The sequence below is a fragment of the Falco peregrinus genome, chromosome 11 (genome assembly GCF_023634155.1).
Source record: "Falco peregrinus isolate bFalPer1 chromosome 11, bFalPer1.pri, whole genome shotgun sequence".
Classification (NCBI taxonomy): domain Eukaryota; kingdom Metazoa; phylum Chordata; class Aves; order Falconiformes; family Falconidae; genus Falco; species Falco peregrinus.
The window spans coordinates 1,481,132-1,500,022 of NC_073731.1; the positions used below are offsets into that span (position 1 = coordinate 1,481,132).

General features: G+C 43.7%; 1 protein-coding gene across 6 annotated transcripts; it reads left to right on the forward strand.

Moving 5' to 3' along the window:
- Window positions 1-931: 931 nt before the first annotated feature.
- On the forward strand, window positions 932-18,885 carry NPHP1 (nephrocystin 1). 6 transcript variants are annotated; one of them, XM_055816432.1, is made up of 20 exons: window positions 932-1,035; window positions 1,124-1,188; window positions 1,735-1,795; window positions 2,271-2,407; window positions 2,855-3,050; window positions 3,360-3,461; window positions 4,296-4,387; window positions 4,819-4,861; window positions 5,436-5,520; window positions 6,149-6,243; window positions 6,891-7,019; window positions 8,174-8,248; window positions 8,988-9,098; window positions 10,846-10,928; window positions 12,202-12,278; window positions 13,131-13,230; window positions 13,632-13,744; window positions 16,141-16,214; window positions 16,661-16,705; window positions 18,452-18,885. In XM_055816432.1, the coding sequence occupies exons 1-20, from the start codon at window positions 967-969 to the stop codon at window positions 18,728-18,730; spliced, it is 2,031 nt and encodes a 676-aa protein (XP_055672407.1). In that variant the 5' UTR covers window positions 932-966; the 3' UTR covers window positions 18,731-18,885. The 6 variants fall into 6 exon arrangements, with proteins under 6 accessions (XP_055672407.1, XP_055672409.1, XP_055672408.1 ...); XM_055816434.1 differs by having other exon boundaries at window positions 18,521-18,885; XM_055816433.1 differs by having other exon boundaries at window positions 13,134-13,230.
- Window positions 18,886-18,891: the final 6 nt, after the last annotated feature.

Consider the following 18,891-nt stretch of genomic DNA (forward strand, 5'->3'; position numbering starts at 1 on the left):
TAAATGAGCAAATTACACGAAGGATGCTTGTGCTTTGGACTTTGAATTTCTTCTTGCGCTTTGGACAAGGAATTGCGGAGGTAGCTGTAGTGTGTTCCTTCTTCCCCTCCCATTGCTAGCGTGTTCTGGAAGAGTGTTTCCTTGCGCCTGACAGGATGTGCTCTTGCTTTGCTCTGGAGGATTTACTGCACGCTGTGCAGGCTGCTGGTTTTCAACTATATTGCTGAACTGTAGAAGTTCAAACAGTTTTGGGGAAAAAAACCAAACCTGCCTGGCACCCCTTAAGATCACAAAGTGCACGTTTGTAGCCCCATAAGCAGTCCTGTGGCTTTTCGGTAGAAACAAGGTTTCAGACCTTTGGAAGTTCCTTCAGTGCAAAGGCCGGGGAACACAGTGTTGGGTGCTGCTGTTGACTGGACCACATGGTTCCAACTGCCCCAATTCTGCCTGAGCTGTAGTTGCCTTACCAGCGAAGCGCTGGTACCTTTTCATGGTGCGTCTTTTGTTTTACATCTCGAGACTGGCAGGCTGTTAGGAATGGGGTTCTCGTACAGCTGTTGGGGCCGTGCCTGCATACAGGTGCCATTCTGTCGAGGCGGGGGGGACTACCAGTGAGCGGGAGGTGTGTGCTCCGGCGCGTTTTCCAGCAGAAGCCAGGGGTGATGCACCACGGCTGCGGGAGCTCCCCAGGGGAGGGCCTGGCCGGCGGGCCAGGGCGCGGTGAGGCCCTGCTGGCTCCTACCCGCGGCCTACAGCAGGGCCCGGCGGGTGCCGCTGGCGGCCGGGCGGTGCCGAGCGCGGCCAGGCCGTGCCCGGCCAGGGCTGGGCGATGCCTGGGGGCGGAGGCCGCGCAGCCCCCGGCTCCCCCTCGGGCGGGCGGGCCGCGGCGCCTGCCGCTCCCGGCGTGCCGCGCGCGCCGGAAGTGACGACATCTCGCGCCGCCGCCGCGCGCGTTGCGTAGCGGCTATGTCGGGGCGGCGGGAGCGGGGCCCGCTGCAGCGGGTGCAGCGGCGGAGCCGGGAGCTGCAGGCGCAGGTACCGCGGCGGGCGGCCCGGCTGGGCCCGGGGCGCTGGGCCGAGCCGAGCTGAGCCGGCGGCTGCCGGTGCCCCTTCTGTGTTGCAGGTGCAGGCGCTGCGGGCGGAGAGCGCAGCCCCGGCCCCCGGGCGGCGGGAGGCCCTTCGGCAGAGGTGAGGCGGCGCCGCAGGGGTCCCCTCCCGCCGGAGCTGCGGGGGCCCGGCCTTGCTCCCAGCCCCTGCCCCCGGCCTTCCCCTCTCTCTTTAAGAAGCGCTCCGTGGCCAGGAGTCGCACAGCTTAACTCTGTGTTGTGGGAAGAACCATCTCCTGGTGGCTCTGAGCAAAGCCTCTGCCAGGTTCGCCGCTTCCCCGTCACCTTTGCAGCAGCAGAAGGAGCAGATGGTTCCCTGGGTGCCTTTCCGTTTTTCTCCTAATCGTACAGATCTCTTCCCTGCCCCTTCTCATTTGTCTGTTTTCCACAAGCCACAGGCCAGCTGCTTCCCAGTCCCGAAGGGCTGAGGGAGTTTTAAGTGGGTATTTGCCCATCACAGGTATCAGTCAGCTAAGTTGCCATTTGGGCGTACATTGGTATTTGTCAGGCTGTGTGCATGCAGGCAGGCAAAGTTCGGAGTATCTATATTGACACGTTTCAGTAAGCATGCGTGATTTGGGTCACACGTTCTGAATTTTAAGAAAACACCCTCTGTCTTTCAATGCAGATGTATGCAGCTGAAGAAACTGGTGGATGAGAATACAAATGCTCTTTATGCTTTGAAAAAAGTAAGTATGGAGACAATTTGTTAATGGTTTTCTCCAAAATACATCACCAAGAGTATTTAGAGAATACCAGCCTCCTTCGATTTTAGATGTCTCATGTCAAGAGCAGTGCCTAGCCCTGCACAATCCCCAACTGGGATCTCTGAGATCCGTGTATATTATTTAAAGCACATTTTTAATGCTTTATTGTGTACAAGTTCCGTGCTTAAAATCTTTATCAACCCAATATGTTATAAAATAATGTTTATCAACCCAATGCATTGTATTGGAAGCAGGGAATGCAGATTTGAAATTTAGCTTGAAATTTTATCTTGGCAGAATGCAAGGGCAAGAAAGGTCTCACTAAACAGGGAGTGACAGTGCCCAGGAAGGTGCGGGTTTGTAAGCCATGTCTGGAAAACTAATTTTCTAGGGGAACTTTAACTGTTTTACTTAAACTTTGATTCTTTGAGCAATTTGTTGTGTTTTTCTTTCTCAGGCTGATGAGCCTGCACCTGTGGGGAATTACAGTCAGAGGAAAGAAGAAGAAGAAAAGCTATTGCTAAAACTTTCTCAGCAGCTGCAGAAACTTGTTCTTGTCTTGGATCAAGATAATGTGACTACGAGTTACGGGGTGTAAGTAGCTTAAACAAACAAATACAATCTGTACTTTTGTAGATTTGTAAATGTACGGTTGGAAAGGACCCTGAAAAATTTTTAATCCATCCCCTTTATTGTCTTAACACACAGTTAAAAAAAAAGTGCTCCTGAGCCAGCTCTTACGGGCTTGTTTTCTTGATGCAGTCGTTAAGGACTCCCTGGAGTTTTCAGAGGGTGTTGGTTAATGGCTGAAATACAATGTGGCGGTTGAGAGGAGAGGGTGCAGTGTGGCCTGTAGGCTCAGGAAGGAAACACCATTGGAATTTTGGAGTTTTTTCAGATCAGGACAGAGAGTAAAACAGGAATGACAATTCTGTATCTGGATAACATCTTTGCAGAGAAGCCCATATTGCAAGGCTTTACAGAAATTTCGGGAAAATTTGTTAAAATAATAATTTTAAAAGTTTGATTTATTTTGTTTAGGGATCAGGAACATCAGAAAGATCCTCAAGCAGAAGATGAGAATGAAGAGGAGGAGGACAGTGAAGATGAGGAAAGTAGTGAGGAGGAAGACAGTGAAGAAGCCGATGAGGATAAATTGTTGGATGATCCGAATGTTAAAGAATGTATTGCAGTTGGGAACTTTAATGCACAGCAGGAAGGAGATCTCACATTTATGGTAACTATGTCTTTGTAAAAGTTTTTTTACTGCAGATCATTCTGTATTAAGCAATAACTGTAATTAAATCCTGTTCTTCGGGATTCAGCCAGTTCCTTGTGGGATTCAGGAGAAATGGCTTTTCCTGGTGTACAGTTGGCTTAGTGGAGTCCAGTATCCTTTTGCCACCTTCTGTAGTGGCAGGGTCTGTCACGGTAGTCTTGTGATCTCTGTTGTAGGGAAAAATAAGCTTTTGTTTGTTTAATTGTGCCTGGAGCCCTTTTGAAATACTTGGTTGTCTTTTCTCTGTCTCTCCTTCTAATGGCAAAGAAAGGGGAAGTCCTGCTTATACATGACAAGAAGGCAGATGGCTGGTGGGTAGCCGAAAACTCGAAAGGGGAGAGAGGCCTCGTTCCTAGAACCTATCTTGCGGTTAGTCTTATCTTGTTCTAGTCTCACCTCTGTTATTTTATATCTATTAATGATAGTGTGTCTGCGTAAGATTGATCATAATGCTTACGTGGGGACACACAGTAGTGTTTTGCCAGTTGTTTGGAAATAATACTATGCCTGTATACATCTATGGAGATAGCTAGCAAAAGCAGTATTTTTGTGCCTTGTGAAGATGCGACATATAAATGCAGAGAAGTTTCTTGAATATGAAGGTCATAATCTTTTTCACTAAAGATCAGCTCTGAAGATTCCAAGCTGCTATGGACTAATTTGGGCTTTTCATAATTTATATGAAATGTGAATCCTTGTGAATGTTGGAGTATTTTGTAATTTGACACGGAAGAACCTTCTAAAAATTGATTTTAAAGCTTTGTAACTTGTATTTTTTTTTTTTAGAGTTGCTTACACATGTTAGTTTATGTACTTACGCACGTGTATATCCAGTGGTGGTGGACACTGAAGTGTGGGTGCACAGCTGGGATTGAGTGATCAGATGGAACAAAGCTTTTTGCAATGCAACTAAAGAACATGCTGAGTAGCTAGCTTTTTACTTCATGGTGCTGATGTATTTCTCTTTAAAAATCCCTTTGCAAATGCATTCTCTTGCTTACTTGTAGTAATACTCCCAACCCCTTGCTGTAGCTGCAGAGCTAAGGGCAGTATTCTGCAGTTACAGTGCTATGGAGTAATACATTACAGATGGAAAAATCTCCTCTTCTGAACTATTGAGATGTGCTATGGTTGGAGAAAGCATTTTTAAAAACAGAACTGTGAAGAAATCGAGCCCTTTGCCATTTTGAATCTGATTTACAGGTCCATAGTGAAGGTGGTGAAAGCCAAGCGCAAAGTGAAGAACACATAGAAGTGGTGGATGAAACAGCAAGTGGAACTGAAATTAAGAAAAGGTAAATGGAGTGATGTGAAGGCAAGTAAGTATAAAATGACTCTTCCTCCTTAAATCGGGCAGTTTTCTTACATTTCTGACAGTGAGAATACCTCACAAGGGTATTTGCTTGTTTGAATTTTTCTTTTCAGTACAGGAGTGCACTTGCTTTTTTTTTTTTTTTTTCTCCAGTCTGCAGGCACATTTTTACTTGAGCGGGTTTGTTGGGGAGTTTTGCTTTGGTCTGCCTTTTTTCCCCTCAAAATCAAAGAATGACTGGGTCATGAGACAGTCTAGCAGTTAGTCTTAGTGACTAGAAATACGTTGTTAGTAGTTTCTCAGATAGATACGGTTATTAAGCTGCTGCTATTTAAAAACTAATCAATATTTAGTGTTCAAATTTTTGTCCACATGAGGATGATGTATTATAAAAAATAATTATTTTTCTTCCAGAACAGATTCTCACTGGAGTGCTGTAAGAAGAGCTGTCACGGAGGTAGGTGTATCTCTTACATAGCAGCTTCATTTACTGTCATGTTAATTATTTTGTAGACAAGGTTTGCCTTTTATTACCAAGCGCTGTTTCTCACATTGCAGGCCACTGGTTTTAAATGACAATTTTTTTTTTTTTTAGCAAGGAATACTACAGGAATGTTCTCCCATACTTTAGAAATGGGCTGCAGCCCAGCCTATGTGTCCAAATGAAGATGCAAATAAGATGTCTTTTGTTGTTTTGCCACAGTAGGGCTTTACCAGTTCTGTGCTGGGTGTGACTTTGTTCTGTAACTGACTGCTCTGCTGCAGCTTGGAAATGGAGGGGGAGTTTAACAAATTGGGTCTGGCTGGGTTCATACAGGAAACAGAGCAAAAGCTCCTGAGGGTGGGTGAAATTAGCTTCAGGTGAGGAGAGGTGGCTGATACCCTGGATCTCTGATACTTGTTGTGTGAGACTTCTAAATTAGGATAGAATTACATGTTAAGTAGCAGGAATACTAACATACTTTTTCTTTGTCTCTCTCCCCCCCCCCACCTCCCCTGGCCCTCGCCCCCCCTTGTCGTTTTTTTAATAGAATGACACAGTAGAGGTACTGGCAGCCACAGGAGCAGTTCCTGCAGGATTCCGCCTATCCACACTTTTCCAGCTCTTAGAGAAAGGTAAGGTTTTCTCACAATAATTGCAGTGCAGATTTCTCAGGTGTCTGTGGTGAGTTCCTTATCCTGTTTACTAGCCTACTGGACTAAAATCAGTATTGCTTAATTATAGTTGGGTAATCTGTACAGGCTATATTTGACCTATCAAATGATGTATAAAAGGCTTTTTTTTTTTTCCTTTTTCAGTTAAGTTTTGATTTATCTGTGTGAAATCCTGGCCATGCTGGCAATGACAAATTTCCTAATGATTTTAAAGATTTTCCTCTTTGTGAGATACTTCCTGTGGGTGTTGCAGAAAAGGATGCTTTTTTTTTTTTTTTAATCTTCCCTTTGTCTCAAAGGCCTTTTGGAATCTCTTCAAATATGTTACACGTTTCCTATCTTTTTGTTTAAAACTGTTTCAAATCAATAGTTGTTTCTGTTAATTAAATTACTGTGCTTGTGGAATGAAATGCTGCAGAATGCTTATGAATAGTAAAAGTACCCTTTTTGAAGGGTGCTTGTAGAAGATATCTCCGTGGTTTTGTTTGGACCAGTCAAATATTCAAATGGACATCTGAATTTTGGGTGTTGTGGCAATAAAGATCATAAAAAAAAAAAAAGTAAAGTTTTAAAATTATTTTTGTTGTAGGCAATCAGTTTCGAGCAAGCTACTTTTTGCAGCCTGAGCTTACTCCATCACAGGTGGCTTTCAAAGACTTGGTGTGGAACTCTGAAAAAAATACTGTGAGTATTACTGGTAAGAAAGCTATGATACTTTTGGCTTGAGAGAAATTTCAGGATCTCTAGATGCGAAATGCTGCAATATTTCATATTGGTGGGTGGATACTGCTGTGGAACAGAGGATAGATTTCTATGTCAGTCGAGACTCCTTAGGCAGTAGATGTTATCACATGCTACTCTCTAATAGGCAAAAAATCAGTACAAATCATCGTGTTGGGTAAGAATCATGTTTCATCTTACATCTGTGGGTTCCTTCCCTGTCTGGGGTGAAGCAGATCTGCATGGGTGACTAGTCTGAATCTTTATACCATAAACTTCTGCTAGGCACTGTGAAATCACGGAGTTAATTTGTCTTTCATTTTGGCTAGTGTTTATGCCTTCATTTGCCCATTTTTAGAATATTTCTTCTCAAACTTTGAATAGGACCTTCTGTCTGTCATGCTAAAATGTCTGTAGCAATCTCCTTAGAAGAGAGCTAAAGGCTTATGAAGAAATTTTGGTGCTGCTGCTAATACTACACAAGCATTGTGGTTAGAGGAATCTGGTTGAGTGAACATTACACTTGGTCATCTCAGGAAATAAACACAAAATGTTACCACGTGTAGGAAGACCTTGTAGATTTAATCCTCCTTCTGTTGTCTGTATTTCAGATTTATCCTAGACCAACTAGAGTATCCCTGATTGTAACTTTATGTAGCTGTAAAATGATTCCTCTCCCGGGACTCAGTATACAGGTTCTCAGTAGACATGTTCGGCTCTGTCTGTTTGATGGCAATCGGGTAAGTTGTTTGGCTATCAAAAAAAGTCTGGATGAGATGTGGATCTTTTCAGGATCTTTCACGCTCTGATTCCTCTGGTAGCCAACTCCTCCAGCTCCTCGCTCAGAGAGACACACACACACAAAATCTGCCTCCCAGCCACTTAACTCTCTCTCTGTACCCTCAGTGTCTCACTTGAGGTCGTGTGGGCCCCCAGTAACCTGTGGTCTGGCTAGTTGATGGCACCTAGATGTACGCACACACATGCATTTGGAATAGAGAGCTCATTCACCCAGAAAAATAGTTATAAATGCAGTTTAATGAGTAAACAGGGCAGACTGCACTGATCAGGTGCTGTGCTGGGCATGGCCAGACATGCATACTTATCCCTCTGTTTTCCCACCCTTGTTACTCCAAAAGCACCTTGATCCCTCCCTTTTTCTGCCTTTGGTTTCTCCCCTGAACATGCCTGTAGTAAGTCACGTGCAGTCCCAAAATGCCTTTCCCCTGCCTGCCAGCACCTTGTACCCCTAAGCAGTGACCCCTTTCAGTCTGTAAGGTGATCCAGCAAGCTGCTCCGGTTGACTTGTCACAACAGGGCTCACACCCAGGCCCTGGGGCTGACAGCTGTCCTGGGCAGCCCTGGGAGGGGCTGGGGTGGAAGCTCCATTTCTCCGAGTCCATAATTTCAGTTTCCCCACCTGCCATTGTGCCTCTTTGCTCCTTTAGGTTTGTGGAGATGAGTGTGTTCTGGGCTGATCTCCTGTGATGGGCCTGGGAGTAGCTGTTGTCAGGGTCATACCAAGATTCCTCCACTTGCTGTTGATCCTCTGTGTTCCTCTGTGCGCACATGTAGCGCATCTTTTTTATAACAGGGTCTAGCGCTGACGATCTGGCAGTTTTCGTTCAGCTGCACTGAATGCTGTTGCGGGCGAGGGGACTGTTAGTGGTGTATATGAAGCAAGAATGGCTGGAAAGTGCTCTGTGGCTTCAGGGAAAACTTCTGCTAGTCCTTTAAACTGAAGCCATCTGATAAAATTGAAGAGAAAGTGTAATTTCATTTGTTGTGTGCAGTGTTGGATTAATCAGGGATGGTACTGCATGTTCTTAAAGCTTAAAGCATAGCTTTCCAGAAACACTTGCCATAGCTTTTTTTCACCGCTGTCATGCTTCAGGTGCTGAGTAACATTCACACAGTGAGAGCTACGTGGCAACCTAAAAATCCTCAAACATGGACCTTTTCTCCGAGGGTAGGTATCTTGCTCAGGAGGTGACATAGCCAAGTAACTGTCTGTTTACAGCTGCTTATTTACTGACATCTATTACTTCTGGTATTTGTGTTAGAAATAAAATGTACTGCAACCAAAATGAATATGCAGAAAAGACATGCTGAAGTGCGTGAATTCAAACTAAACTGAGTGTTTTAGCAAAAACACTGGAGAAAAGAGTTGGGGGGAAGGAAAAGTAGCAGAAGGGACTGGTGATGCAGCCGGTGACACTGGTTAACTTTGAATCAGCATCAGGCGGACGCTACGCGGTGTATGTGGAGAAGGGAAGAGACTAGCCACTGTGCATGTGAACTTTTGCTTTGATTTCATTTTAAAAAGAGCACATGCTTGGCCCCATGTTTCAGGTGCCATGCAGGGCCACGCTCACAGCAGTAATGTTGTCATCTTACCCCAGTCGTTGCTGTGTTCTTGTAAGGAATTAAGTGCTTTTTGACATCTAAAGTTCTTTAATGGCTTGTTAGCGCAGACGGAAGTACCTTGGTAGCATAGTTGTGTTGCATGGCAAGATAAAGAGTAAGGGGAGCAAGGTTTCAACTGAAATCGGTTCTCTACCCTGATCTTGTTTTATATGCAATGGGATTGAGCTTGAGATCCTACATGAATGAGTGATTTGTTTGATGGCCTTTAAAAATTAGTTGTTTTTTTTAATAGGTACATTCACTTTTTTTTTTTCCCTCCCCCACCCCTCTCCCTGTTTTAGGTAACGGGCATTTTACCCAGCTTGCTTGATGGGGATTGTTTTGTCAGGTCCAGCTCTCTGTCTTCAGACATTGGTATATTATTTGAACTTGGCATCACTTATCTTCGCCATGTAAGTGGGTAAAGTTGCAGTATAAATTGTTCCAAGCACAGATTTATAAAGTGGACCAGCTGTTCCAATATTTGATGTTAAGCTGTAGTATCCCAGCAGCAAACTGTGAGATCCAAATGGAAATTTAGCTGAACCTTTCTTGGCTTACTAAAAGATTGTCTGCCTTTTGGCTTCTGGGAGGGAGGAGAACGATGGTGGATTTTGGAACTGTTTAGAGAATTTTTAAAAGACTTCCTGACTGGTGGACATGAATGTACCTTTACAATGAAACAACTTCTGTTCGTCTGTTAAAGATCTCATGTAACGTGATCGCAAAGGACCAATTCCCTCTTCACTCCTTACGTTGTTTTTCTATCTTTGTGATTTGTTTCAGACTACTGTGCTATATAGTTTGGAAACTAAAATTTTAACTGTTTAAATAGTATGGACTCTGGTTTGTAGCTGGAATTGATACAGATATTTCCTATCCATCTAGGATATGCTTCTGAGAATTACAACGGGTAGTAACACGATAGATGGTAAAGCCCATAAGAACTACCGTAGTAGAAGGCAGATGCATCCAGGAGCATAAGAAACAGTGATATTTGGAGGATACAGTGGCTTTTCAGAACAGGCCACTGCTCTGGAAGGTCTCAGCTATTTTATCAACAAGACTGACTTGAGTCTCGCTGCCTCTTTCCGAACACTTACGTTTTCGTTATGGTCACGATCTTCCTCAGTTGAATCTTGGCAGTCAAGTAAATCGTGGGTGAAAGATGAAAAGCAGGGTAACCCAGAACAGCTAGTAAGCAGGGTGTTAAACGGTGGGCAGCAGAATCCTGAAAAGATGGAGCTAGAGAAGTTGCAAAGGGTGCTGTTGCTGTATTTTATCTTTCACTAACACGGGTGTGAACTTAGTGTGCAAGAGTGTAGTGCCTGTGGTGATGGGGAGGAGAGACCTGCCAGGAGCGTGGTGGGGTTGCAGAACTGTTGCTCAGGGGGATGAGCAGAGCGTACATCTGTAGGGAGCTGGGCTGTGACAGTTGTGGTGATGAACAGCGTGTTGGTGGGCAGTGGTTCAGAGCCCTAATGGGACAAAATTGCCCTCCTCACGCTAATCTGAGTAGTCAAGTTTAGGCGAAGTTGTCTGCTTCTGTTTATGGAGTAAGTTTAAATGAAAGCTGAAGTGTTTACAAGTTCCTACCTGCTGTTACTGGTGCTTTTGGGGTCTGGAGGCGGATGGGCTGGCACACAGGATCCGCTCCCATTCCCGGGCACTGTCTCTGGTACTGCAAATAAAGCCTTCTGATGCGCTGGGTCTCTGGCTTGGAAACTGATGACTCTGGAATCAGATGGGTAAATCCTCTGGACAAACTTCTTCCTGTCCTTTTCTCTGTCCTGCACTCTTTAGAGCATCAGTGCAGCTTTGGGTGCTTTTACATTTTGTATCTGTGCATTTCTTCTCTTTCAGGAGCCTGATGTACTCGGGTTTCCCTTATGTCAAACTTAAATGTGTGTCTCTTGGCTTTATAAATCCTCATGTCTTAAATATGTTCATAGATGATCACCTTCAGCATAACTGTGTGTGCTGTTTGGTAAACATCTTCAAACACCTGTGAATGTGACACAGTCAGTGTTTGCTTACCGCTAATCTGGGGCTTTTACCATTTTTACAATTTTCGTGTGATTATCCTAAACAATTGTTTGTGGTTCAGTTACTCATTCTGGTTTACCTGCTCAAATTATTGACGTTTCTCTTTTTTGCTAGTCAACAGGTGAAAGAGGAGAGCTAAGCTGTGGCTGGGCATTTCTGAAGCTTTTTACTTCTGATGGAATGCCTGTTCCTTCCAAGTACGTTTGCTATGTTTTCCTTCTCTCTTTCTCTCTGTGAATTAACATATGTATTTATATGCATATATTTTAGGCCAGGAGTTCATATTTCATACTTACACACCAAGAGGGGCAGGTGTAACCCAGACTAAAGCGCAGGTTGTACTGGGTCTTTCAGTGAGAATGCCGGTCCTGCTTCCACACCCGGTGTACGTTCTACCAAGTTTGTGTGGGAAAAGTGCTCCCTGTGCCCAACATTCAGGTTTGAAATGTTGCAAGTTAGTGTGTGTTGAAAAATATTCTTCAGGAATTTTAAAACTATGGAAAAGCCTGAGTTAATAGGGAGTTTTTTAGTGTTCTGTTTATATAAAATAGAATCATTACCCAAACTGAAGGTGGCAGCGTCCTTTTTGATTCCAGCTCTTCCTGACGTGCACTTTATATCCATTTCACATGTAAAAATTAGCAGATTGGTTTCCAAGACTAAGCAGCTAAGAGTTGTGAATTTATCTCTTACCTCACTCGGAGAGTGTGAATAAGCTTATGTTTTGCAGTTGATTTTATGATTAATGATAGTTGGACCCATGAACTAAATAATAATGAAATTACATATTTCTATTTTATTAAATGTAGGAAAGCTTTTTATTAATTTACAGAATTATTCATCGTAGATAAGACTTGTGATACTTTGGTTTTTACCAAATATATATAGATATGTATGTGTATTCTGAATATACTTGGATTACAGGGCAAAAAAAAATACCCACGGGAGACCTCTACTGCTCTATTAAGTCTCTAAATCTCTTCTAAATGTAATCTCTAATGTTATTTTTCTGTTTCATTATTTAAATTTGGTGTCTACAGAGTGAAATGCCATGCTTCCTGCAACAGTGACTTACTCTTGACAGAACTGAGATTACCTTATTCTTCAGTGTTTTAAATTTTCCATTTCTAAAATGTACTATGTAAGCGATGACTCCTTAAAAACGTTTTAGTGAAACAATTGCTAAATTTCATATAAGAAAAATACTGGGGTCATGTGGAAAAAAAATCAATGTTGCTAATTTCTTTCAAAATAATTAACTACTTTCCCAATATAATACAAATCTATCATTTGAGATTTGGCTACTTAATTAGGCGTAGTCATTTCACATAAAATACTAGTCATAACATCAAGCACCATGTCAGTTTTTTATTTGAGATAGCAGGCAGCTTGCTTTCTCAGGAAATGGTTGTGCTGTTCTCGCGTATCCTTTTATCTTTTTATTTTCACTGTGTTGCTTTTCTTTCACAGGATGCATGAGCTGCTATTAAATGGTGGTACTCCCTACGAGAGAGGCATTGAGGTTGACCCATCGATATCAAGAAGAGGTGTGTTTCTCCTAAACACTATAAAACTAGAACGATATCACAAATGTTACACCGATTTTACAACATGCTCTCGTTATCTCCTGTTAGCACGCAGTCACCACAGCCTGGTTTGATTTTGTTTTGATGCCCTCCTGAAACACAGTTTTGTGTGTTCTTATTTTGCACAAGAGAACTGGCTGGTGGGATTCGGAACCATCTGCCAGTGCTGATGTTTCTGTAATATCCAGCGTTTGCAGGTTGAAGGTTAGTTCTGGGAAATGGATTCAATTATTTCCTTAACTGCACTTAACAGTTCGTGGCTATGGGCTGATGGATGGTACAAGGCTCAGCAGTTACACTGGTCTAAAGAGTTCCCAAGCCAGCCTGTTCAAGTCCCGTATCACTTGCGCGTAAGATCCACGCGTGCGTAAATACGCTACAGAACATCTGTACTGGGTCTTCCCTGTGGGCTTGAATAAAGCTTCCCCAAGAGTTGGTTCAGATGATAGACCACTTGTGTTTTAAATAAGGGTGGCCATGGCTTTCCTCCAGAAGCTGTAAAAATACCCGTTTGCCAGCGACACATGCTGCGAGCAACGGGAGGCCTTTACCATTTGGACGCTTACCTCTGCGTTACTCCAGGCATATCATGAATCCACCGTACTACAGAGAGGCAATAGCTTATGTTCAACCAAATGTTGATAGAGCCGATGAATCTTCAGACGTGCAGTTCCTCCTGGTTTTTAGACTATCCTTAAACCATTACAGTTTTAGTAAAACATCTCATGCCAAATTTAAATGCCCGTTCTTGTAATATAATTCTTAATGTTCTTTCCAAATGATTGATTTCACAGTGAGTATTTCTTTCTTCAGCAGGCAGTGGGGTTTTTCATCAGTTTATGGCACTCAGGAAACAGCCTGTGCTTCTAGTGAAACTGAGGTCACTAAGTGTGCAGTCAAAAGCCGTCCTGAAGTAAGTATTCGTGTGTGCTGCCGTAAACTGGAAGAGTATTTCACATAGCCTCGAATGGTCCCAGAGATCTAAAGTATTCCCCTTCCCTGGAGCACTGGCCATGGAAAAAACCGAGGGTCGTGTTCCCGGCTTATCATACTTGATCTCTGTTTGATGCTCAGAGCTATTTTGTTGAAAACAAAGTCTTTAGGTAAGATTAAGAACTGCAACAGCAGGAGTCTGTATCCATGTATGCTGTATCAATGTATGCCTTCAAAAGTTGTGATGGGTTCGTGGAGATGACAGTATGAGCTAATGAATAATATCCGTGAAGCTGTCATTACCCTCAGGTTTTACTGAATGTTTCATAGGAGCAGTTTTCAATAAAAATCTCAACCGCATGTTCTTTATTTTCCCAATAGTTTGCTTCCAGAAACGTTACTGGGCAGTATGTGCTACATCCATCTCTTGATATTTTATCGACAAATGCTTGGTGATGCCCTCCTGAAAGACAGAATAAGCATACAAAGCGCAGGTAAGAATTGCCGTTGCGGAGAATTAACTCCGTATGGAGAGTGTGTTGGAGAAAGATCAGGTTCATAAAGAGAGTTACTCTCTCCAGAGTCTCCCTTTTGTAAGAGAAAGCAGGCGGCTGCAGGAGGAACTCTCCCAGCTGCAGGGCGTGTAGAATTTTGTTCCTTTGTAGTGCTGCCATTGTCCGACCATCTCACAAGGTGAGGAAGTCATGCTGCCTGTGTAGAGGATTTCAGTGTGTTTAATTTTCACTCTGCAGGTGTTGTGGGGACAAACAGAAAGCTGTTGTCCCTGTAGACAAAAGGGAACAGCCTCTTGCTGTGAGTACCACCGCTCGGTGTGTTTGTATTTCAAACTAGTAATACTTCAGCCCGCATCTGATGTGTTACCCTGTTTGACATCACGTAGCAGAATGCAAACCCCACCGGAATAGTTTTGTTTTCCACACGGTAGGAATGAAGTGCTTTCAGTGAAATTCTCATTTTAAAAAAGCCTGTGCAGGTAGGTAGAGTTATTTCTAAATAAATACAAATAAATGGAAAGCCAATAAAGGTAAAGGATTATTTGGAAGATAAATGTTTCCTTTTCACCACCCATAGGATGAGAAATTAGGCATGCATACAGGTTTACTCATTAATTTCTAGTGTCTGCATGCTCTCTGAGTTACAGAAGAGATTAGGCAGATGTTTCTGTCATTGAGGCTAAGTAATCCTCTTTTTTTTTTTTTTTTTTCGTTATTTACTTATTGACTAATGCAGCAGGAAGAGACAGAACTCTGGAAGAGTTCTGGTTTTAGAACTCAGTATCTTGCTCTGATTTTGTAACTGTCTTAGTCCTTCCACATCTTTCAACAGCCTTCGACAGAACTGTAATAGTTTATAGTCTCCTCCATTTTAATATCAATTTGAAATATGGAAAAATTACATTTCTTAACTGTACTACAGGTGAATTTGTACACCAATACAATATATATTGGTACTGCAAAGTTGCTTTCTTGTGTTTTCTCCCTTTTCTTCTCCAGACTGAATTATTGTCTGTTCCTATGGCAAATAAATTTGCATGTGCACTTACGAGCATTTTTAACTTACATTCTTTAGCCATACTTAGGCACCTGAATTACAGGTTTGTCTTTCAGAGGTGCTCAGAACTTTAACTTCCTTCCTGATTTTCTTGAGCTTTAATACACATTCTGCGTATATGGACTTCGGTATCTGGAAGGCAGACCCTTCTAGAAATTAATGCTTTATTTAATAAACTGACCACAGAGAAATGAAACTGCTTAGTTTTTAAAGGCTAGTTAGGAACTGTCACCCTTACTTGATTTGATCTTTATAATGTAGGACAATAGATAAGGCTAATGACCTCTCCTGGAGATAAATTGCATCCATTTGGATTCAGGCCTCATTTGAAATGATTTAAAGGCTTTCCCCCAGGGTTTCAGAAGTTGTTCTGTTAGCCATTTTCTGCTTTTTACTAGTGTAACGGGAGATTTTTCTTATTTCAAAATCAGCTAACAGGTAGCTTAAAATGCCAGTTATATTCCACAAAAGTAATCAGTTCTGGCTTGCTTCCATGTTTTATTATCGGTAAATTACTAATGTTTACTAAACTTTCCATCAACTTGCACATAAAGAGACAAGTGTAAAATCACAAGAAAACCAGAATTCCATTGTGTGTCACTTGTAGCGCTCTTGTAGTCTTATCCACAATCTCATTAACTAAAATAACGACAGGACCACCGCGCCGCTGGGGTCAAGGCGTGCTGCCCTTCCTAGGAGCGAGCGCTGGTTCCTGCGGTCCCAGCGAGGCGGTGCTGCCCTGCCCCACGGTTCTGACACACCAGCCTGTTCGGCTGCACCAAGACCGCTGGCCCCAGCAGCTGACGGGGGGGCACGCGGGAGGCCTAGGCGCTTTGGGGATGTGCCCCATTTGGTACGTTTACTCTGTCACTTGTTACCCAGCTACCTTAAGACCGCACACAACGTGAGCCAGGTTAAGGTAGAATGAAAGCATGTTTACTCATCCAAACCAAGCAGCACAATTTCAGATGTTTATTAAAAAGACAGGTGCAAAAATGAGGAAAACCACCTCAGTCTACCTGTACGTGAAGCCAGGCAGGTCTCCTGCTTGCTGGCTTCTCCTAAAAACCCAGCAGTTGTGGTTTGTGTGTCGCTGTCAGGGTAACTGTCTCTCAGCCATTCAGTTTGCTGCAGTCAGAGAATGCAGTTGATGGAGAGCTCTTCTGCCTTCCCTGCTGCTCCGGAGTACCATTGCAGCTAACTTTCCCTTTGAAATTATCTGAGGGGAGGGGATGTGCTGAACACCTTGATGTGTTGATGCCCTGAAAACCATCCTGTTTCTTCCTTAGCCTTTGAGTGTGTGTGTTTTCTGTTTCAGATGTAATCTGTAGTCCTATTTTAGCAACTTTCCCTCAACTCGTGGATCAGCCAGACCTGATGGATGCACTTCGGGTATGTTATCTATGCAGCGTTCAATTGCATCTGTTGTGTCAGGATTTCCCAGATAGTTTGCAGAATCTGAGTTTGGGTTTGTTTGGGTTTTTTTTTCTTTTTTTTAATGGCATGAAAAGGTAACTTTTCTGCTGTTTGGTTTTCCATTTAACTGTTTCAAGTACATACAGCTCTTGTGTCTTAGTGCCTGCAAAACTGCAGGAGAAGGCTCGAGTACGTTCCGAAGGGATGCAGAGACATGAACTGGCTAGTTTGAGTGCCGCTAGCCATGCAGCCACAGCAGGAGCGTGCTCGGGTGGGTTAGTGCCAGGGAGGAGTGGGGAGTGTGAGGGAAGTGGGACTGTGGCAGGAGCTGTGGGACTGCAGGAGAGATTTTTGCAGCTAAAAATGGAATTGCTTTAGATCTCCACCATCCCAGTCTGATTTGACATTTCACTTCATTTTAGAGCGCTTGGGCAGATAGAGAAAGAACGTTGAAGAGATCCGAGAAGGTAAAAAATTAGAGTTTTTTATTTGACATACGTTCAATCTAATTTGAACAAGAAGCTTTCTGTCAGTGTTATTGCTAGTTAACTTTTTCTCTTGCTGTACATTTATTTAGAAAATGTAGATATGCTAAATGCAGTTCTTAACGTTTCTTTACCCATATTTATACCAGTAAGCTAGGAGGAGTATGAAGTTAACTTGTAACCCTTTGTCTCTGCGTTTGTGTATGGTTGTTAGCGGGGAACCTGTGGCAGGTTCATACCCGAAGCGTGGCTCCCTTTCACGAGGTGCTTCCAGTACTTGACTGGTAAAAACTTTCCACTGATACAACAGGGGCCGTGTATGTTCACAGAATAATCTCTCCTCCTCCAGCCTCTGAGCTCCAGACCTCCCATCAGTCTGCCTGAAAAAGACCTCTGAATTCTGCAAGTCTCCCTACCTCAGACAGATGTAACCTCCATCCAGTTTTGGTGTGTAGACAGCTAGGAACAGAATTGCCCATGCCACCAGGCTTACCCTACCTTGGTCCTACCGCCTGTTCTCTGGACAAAGAGAAGCTGTAGGTAACGGAACGGGAAAGGCACTGGCTCTTGGTCCAAGGCACTTCATTTCTTGGGAGCAGCAGCAGGGTATCTCATTCACTGTGCGTGCTACTGAATAGAGAGGCGAGAAGATCTCCTCGTTTGTGCAAACAAAACAAAATGCTGTTGAGTCAGAATTGCTTTTTCAGGGTCATTTATCCAAAACGAAAGCTGATCTGCTCAAAGAATTAGTAACTCCTCGGTATCCCAGAACCATCCAGTTTTACCTGATCTGTCATGTGCCACTCCCGTGGTAGGATTGCTGCCTGGTGAATTCTTACTCCTTGCACGGCTGTGTGACTTGTTAGCTTAGCTGCTAAATCTGCTGCTGAGGCGTTCAGTGCCACTCATAGCGCTCACATTTCTGGAAGAGTCTTGGTGATCGAGTTTTCCAGGAGGCAGCGTGTTGCATCTGCCCTCCTTGCATGAAGGGGTTTTTCTAGTGTGCGTGTGGGAAATGAGGCGCACAGATCTTGTCTAGTTACAGCGTTGGGATCTTTCAGTGTTTGATCACTGACCGGGCTGCTGCTTAGTCTGAGTTTTTCAAACTGGTCTTTACAGGGGAGGGCGTAATTCTTGCCATGCACAAAACGTCCTATGAAAGCTGGAAGTAACAGTACGTACGGTGTGGCCTTGCCTCCCGCCAAGAGCCACATGCTGCCAGGAGTGTGGGATCATTCCAACTCTGCCTGGGGCAGTAGAGAAACAAGTGGAGTTTGGGCTTCCAAGGCGGGGAGGATGTGGCACTACCCTGGCAGTCTCTGTGCGTGCAGAGGCTTGGGGAGCAGTCGTCGCATGCCGGTGTTCTTGGGAAGAGATACAAAACCCCCGGGAACAAAGGGCTCTCGGTGGCTGTTTCGTGGCACCCAGCAGGGTTTGGCTGCGTATCGCTGCTCTCTGTCGTTTGGAAAAGTAAGTTGGCTGGAGAGCGGATTTGTTGATCTGTGGTTTATGTAGTGTACTCCTCGGTGGCGAGTCCAAGGCCCATCTGGCCAGCCGATGCTTATTTAGGAAGGTCAGATCTTTTCCCGTTGTAATCCTGGGAACCAGGGGTTAGCCGAATGTTTTCTTCTTTGATCTTTTTCCCCCCCTGTGCACAATACTTCTGGAGGAGTGCTTGGCAACGCCATGTATTTGAACTGAAGTACTTTCAAATCCTCTTCTCTGCAGAGAGATGGAGAATTTCTGAAATCGCTGTTCGTCCTGGTGTACCACAACTCTGTCTTCCCTCTCCTCCAGTCCACTCTCCTCCCTGACCACAAGTGGGCTGAGGAAGAGTCTGAAGCATCTCGCTGGAGAGTGATTGCTGACTTTCTGAAAAAGAGCCAAGAGAATAATGGGGCACTTCACTATCTGCTGTCATCAGAAAACACTCACAAAGCCTTTGATATCTCAGAGCTGACTTATGATTTCTTAAGAGAAGTGAGGGAAAATAATCCTGGAGTCTGAATGGATTACAGAAGAACAATTCAGGCTCTATACAAATAGGGTAACAATGTAAACGAATTCTCAGCAGAGTGAAACTGCGTACCGTCTGAATTGTAAAGAATATTTTAACACATATAAAAACGTTTTGAGACACTAAAATGTTTTTATCAGTTTAACTAATG

Bases quoted from the DNA above. Each gene is read 5' to 3' on its own strand.
- NPHP1 (XM_055816432.1), top strand. From the start codon at position 967: ATGTCGGGGCGGCGGGAGCGGGGCCCGCTGCAGCGGGTGCAGCGGCGG. The intron at 3,051-3,359 runs GTAACTATGTCT...CTAATGGCAAAG, and splicing joins AAGGAGATCTCACATTTATG to AAAGGGGAAGTCCTGCTTAT. The intron at 8,249-8,987 runs GTAGGTATCTTG...TCCCTGTTTTAG, and splicing joins CATGGACCTTTTCTCCGAGG to GTAACGGGCATTTTACCCAG.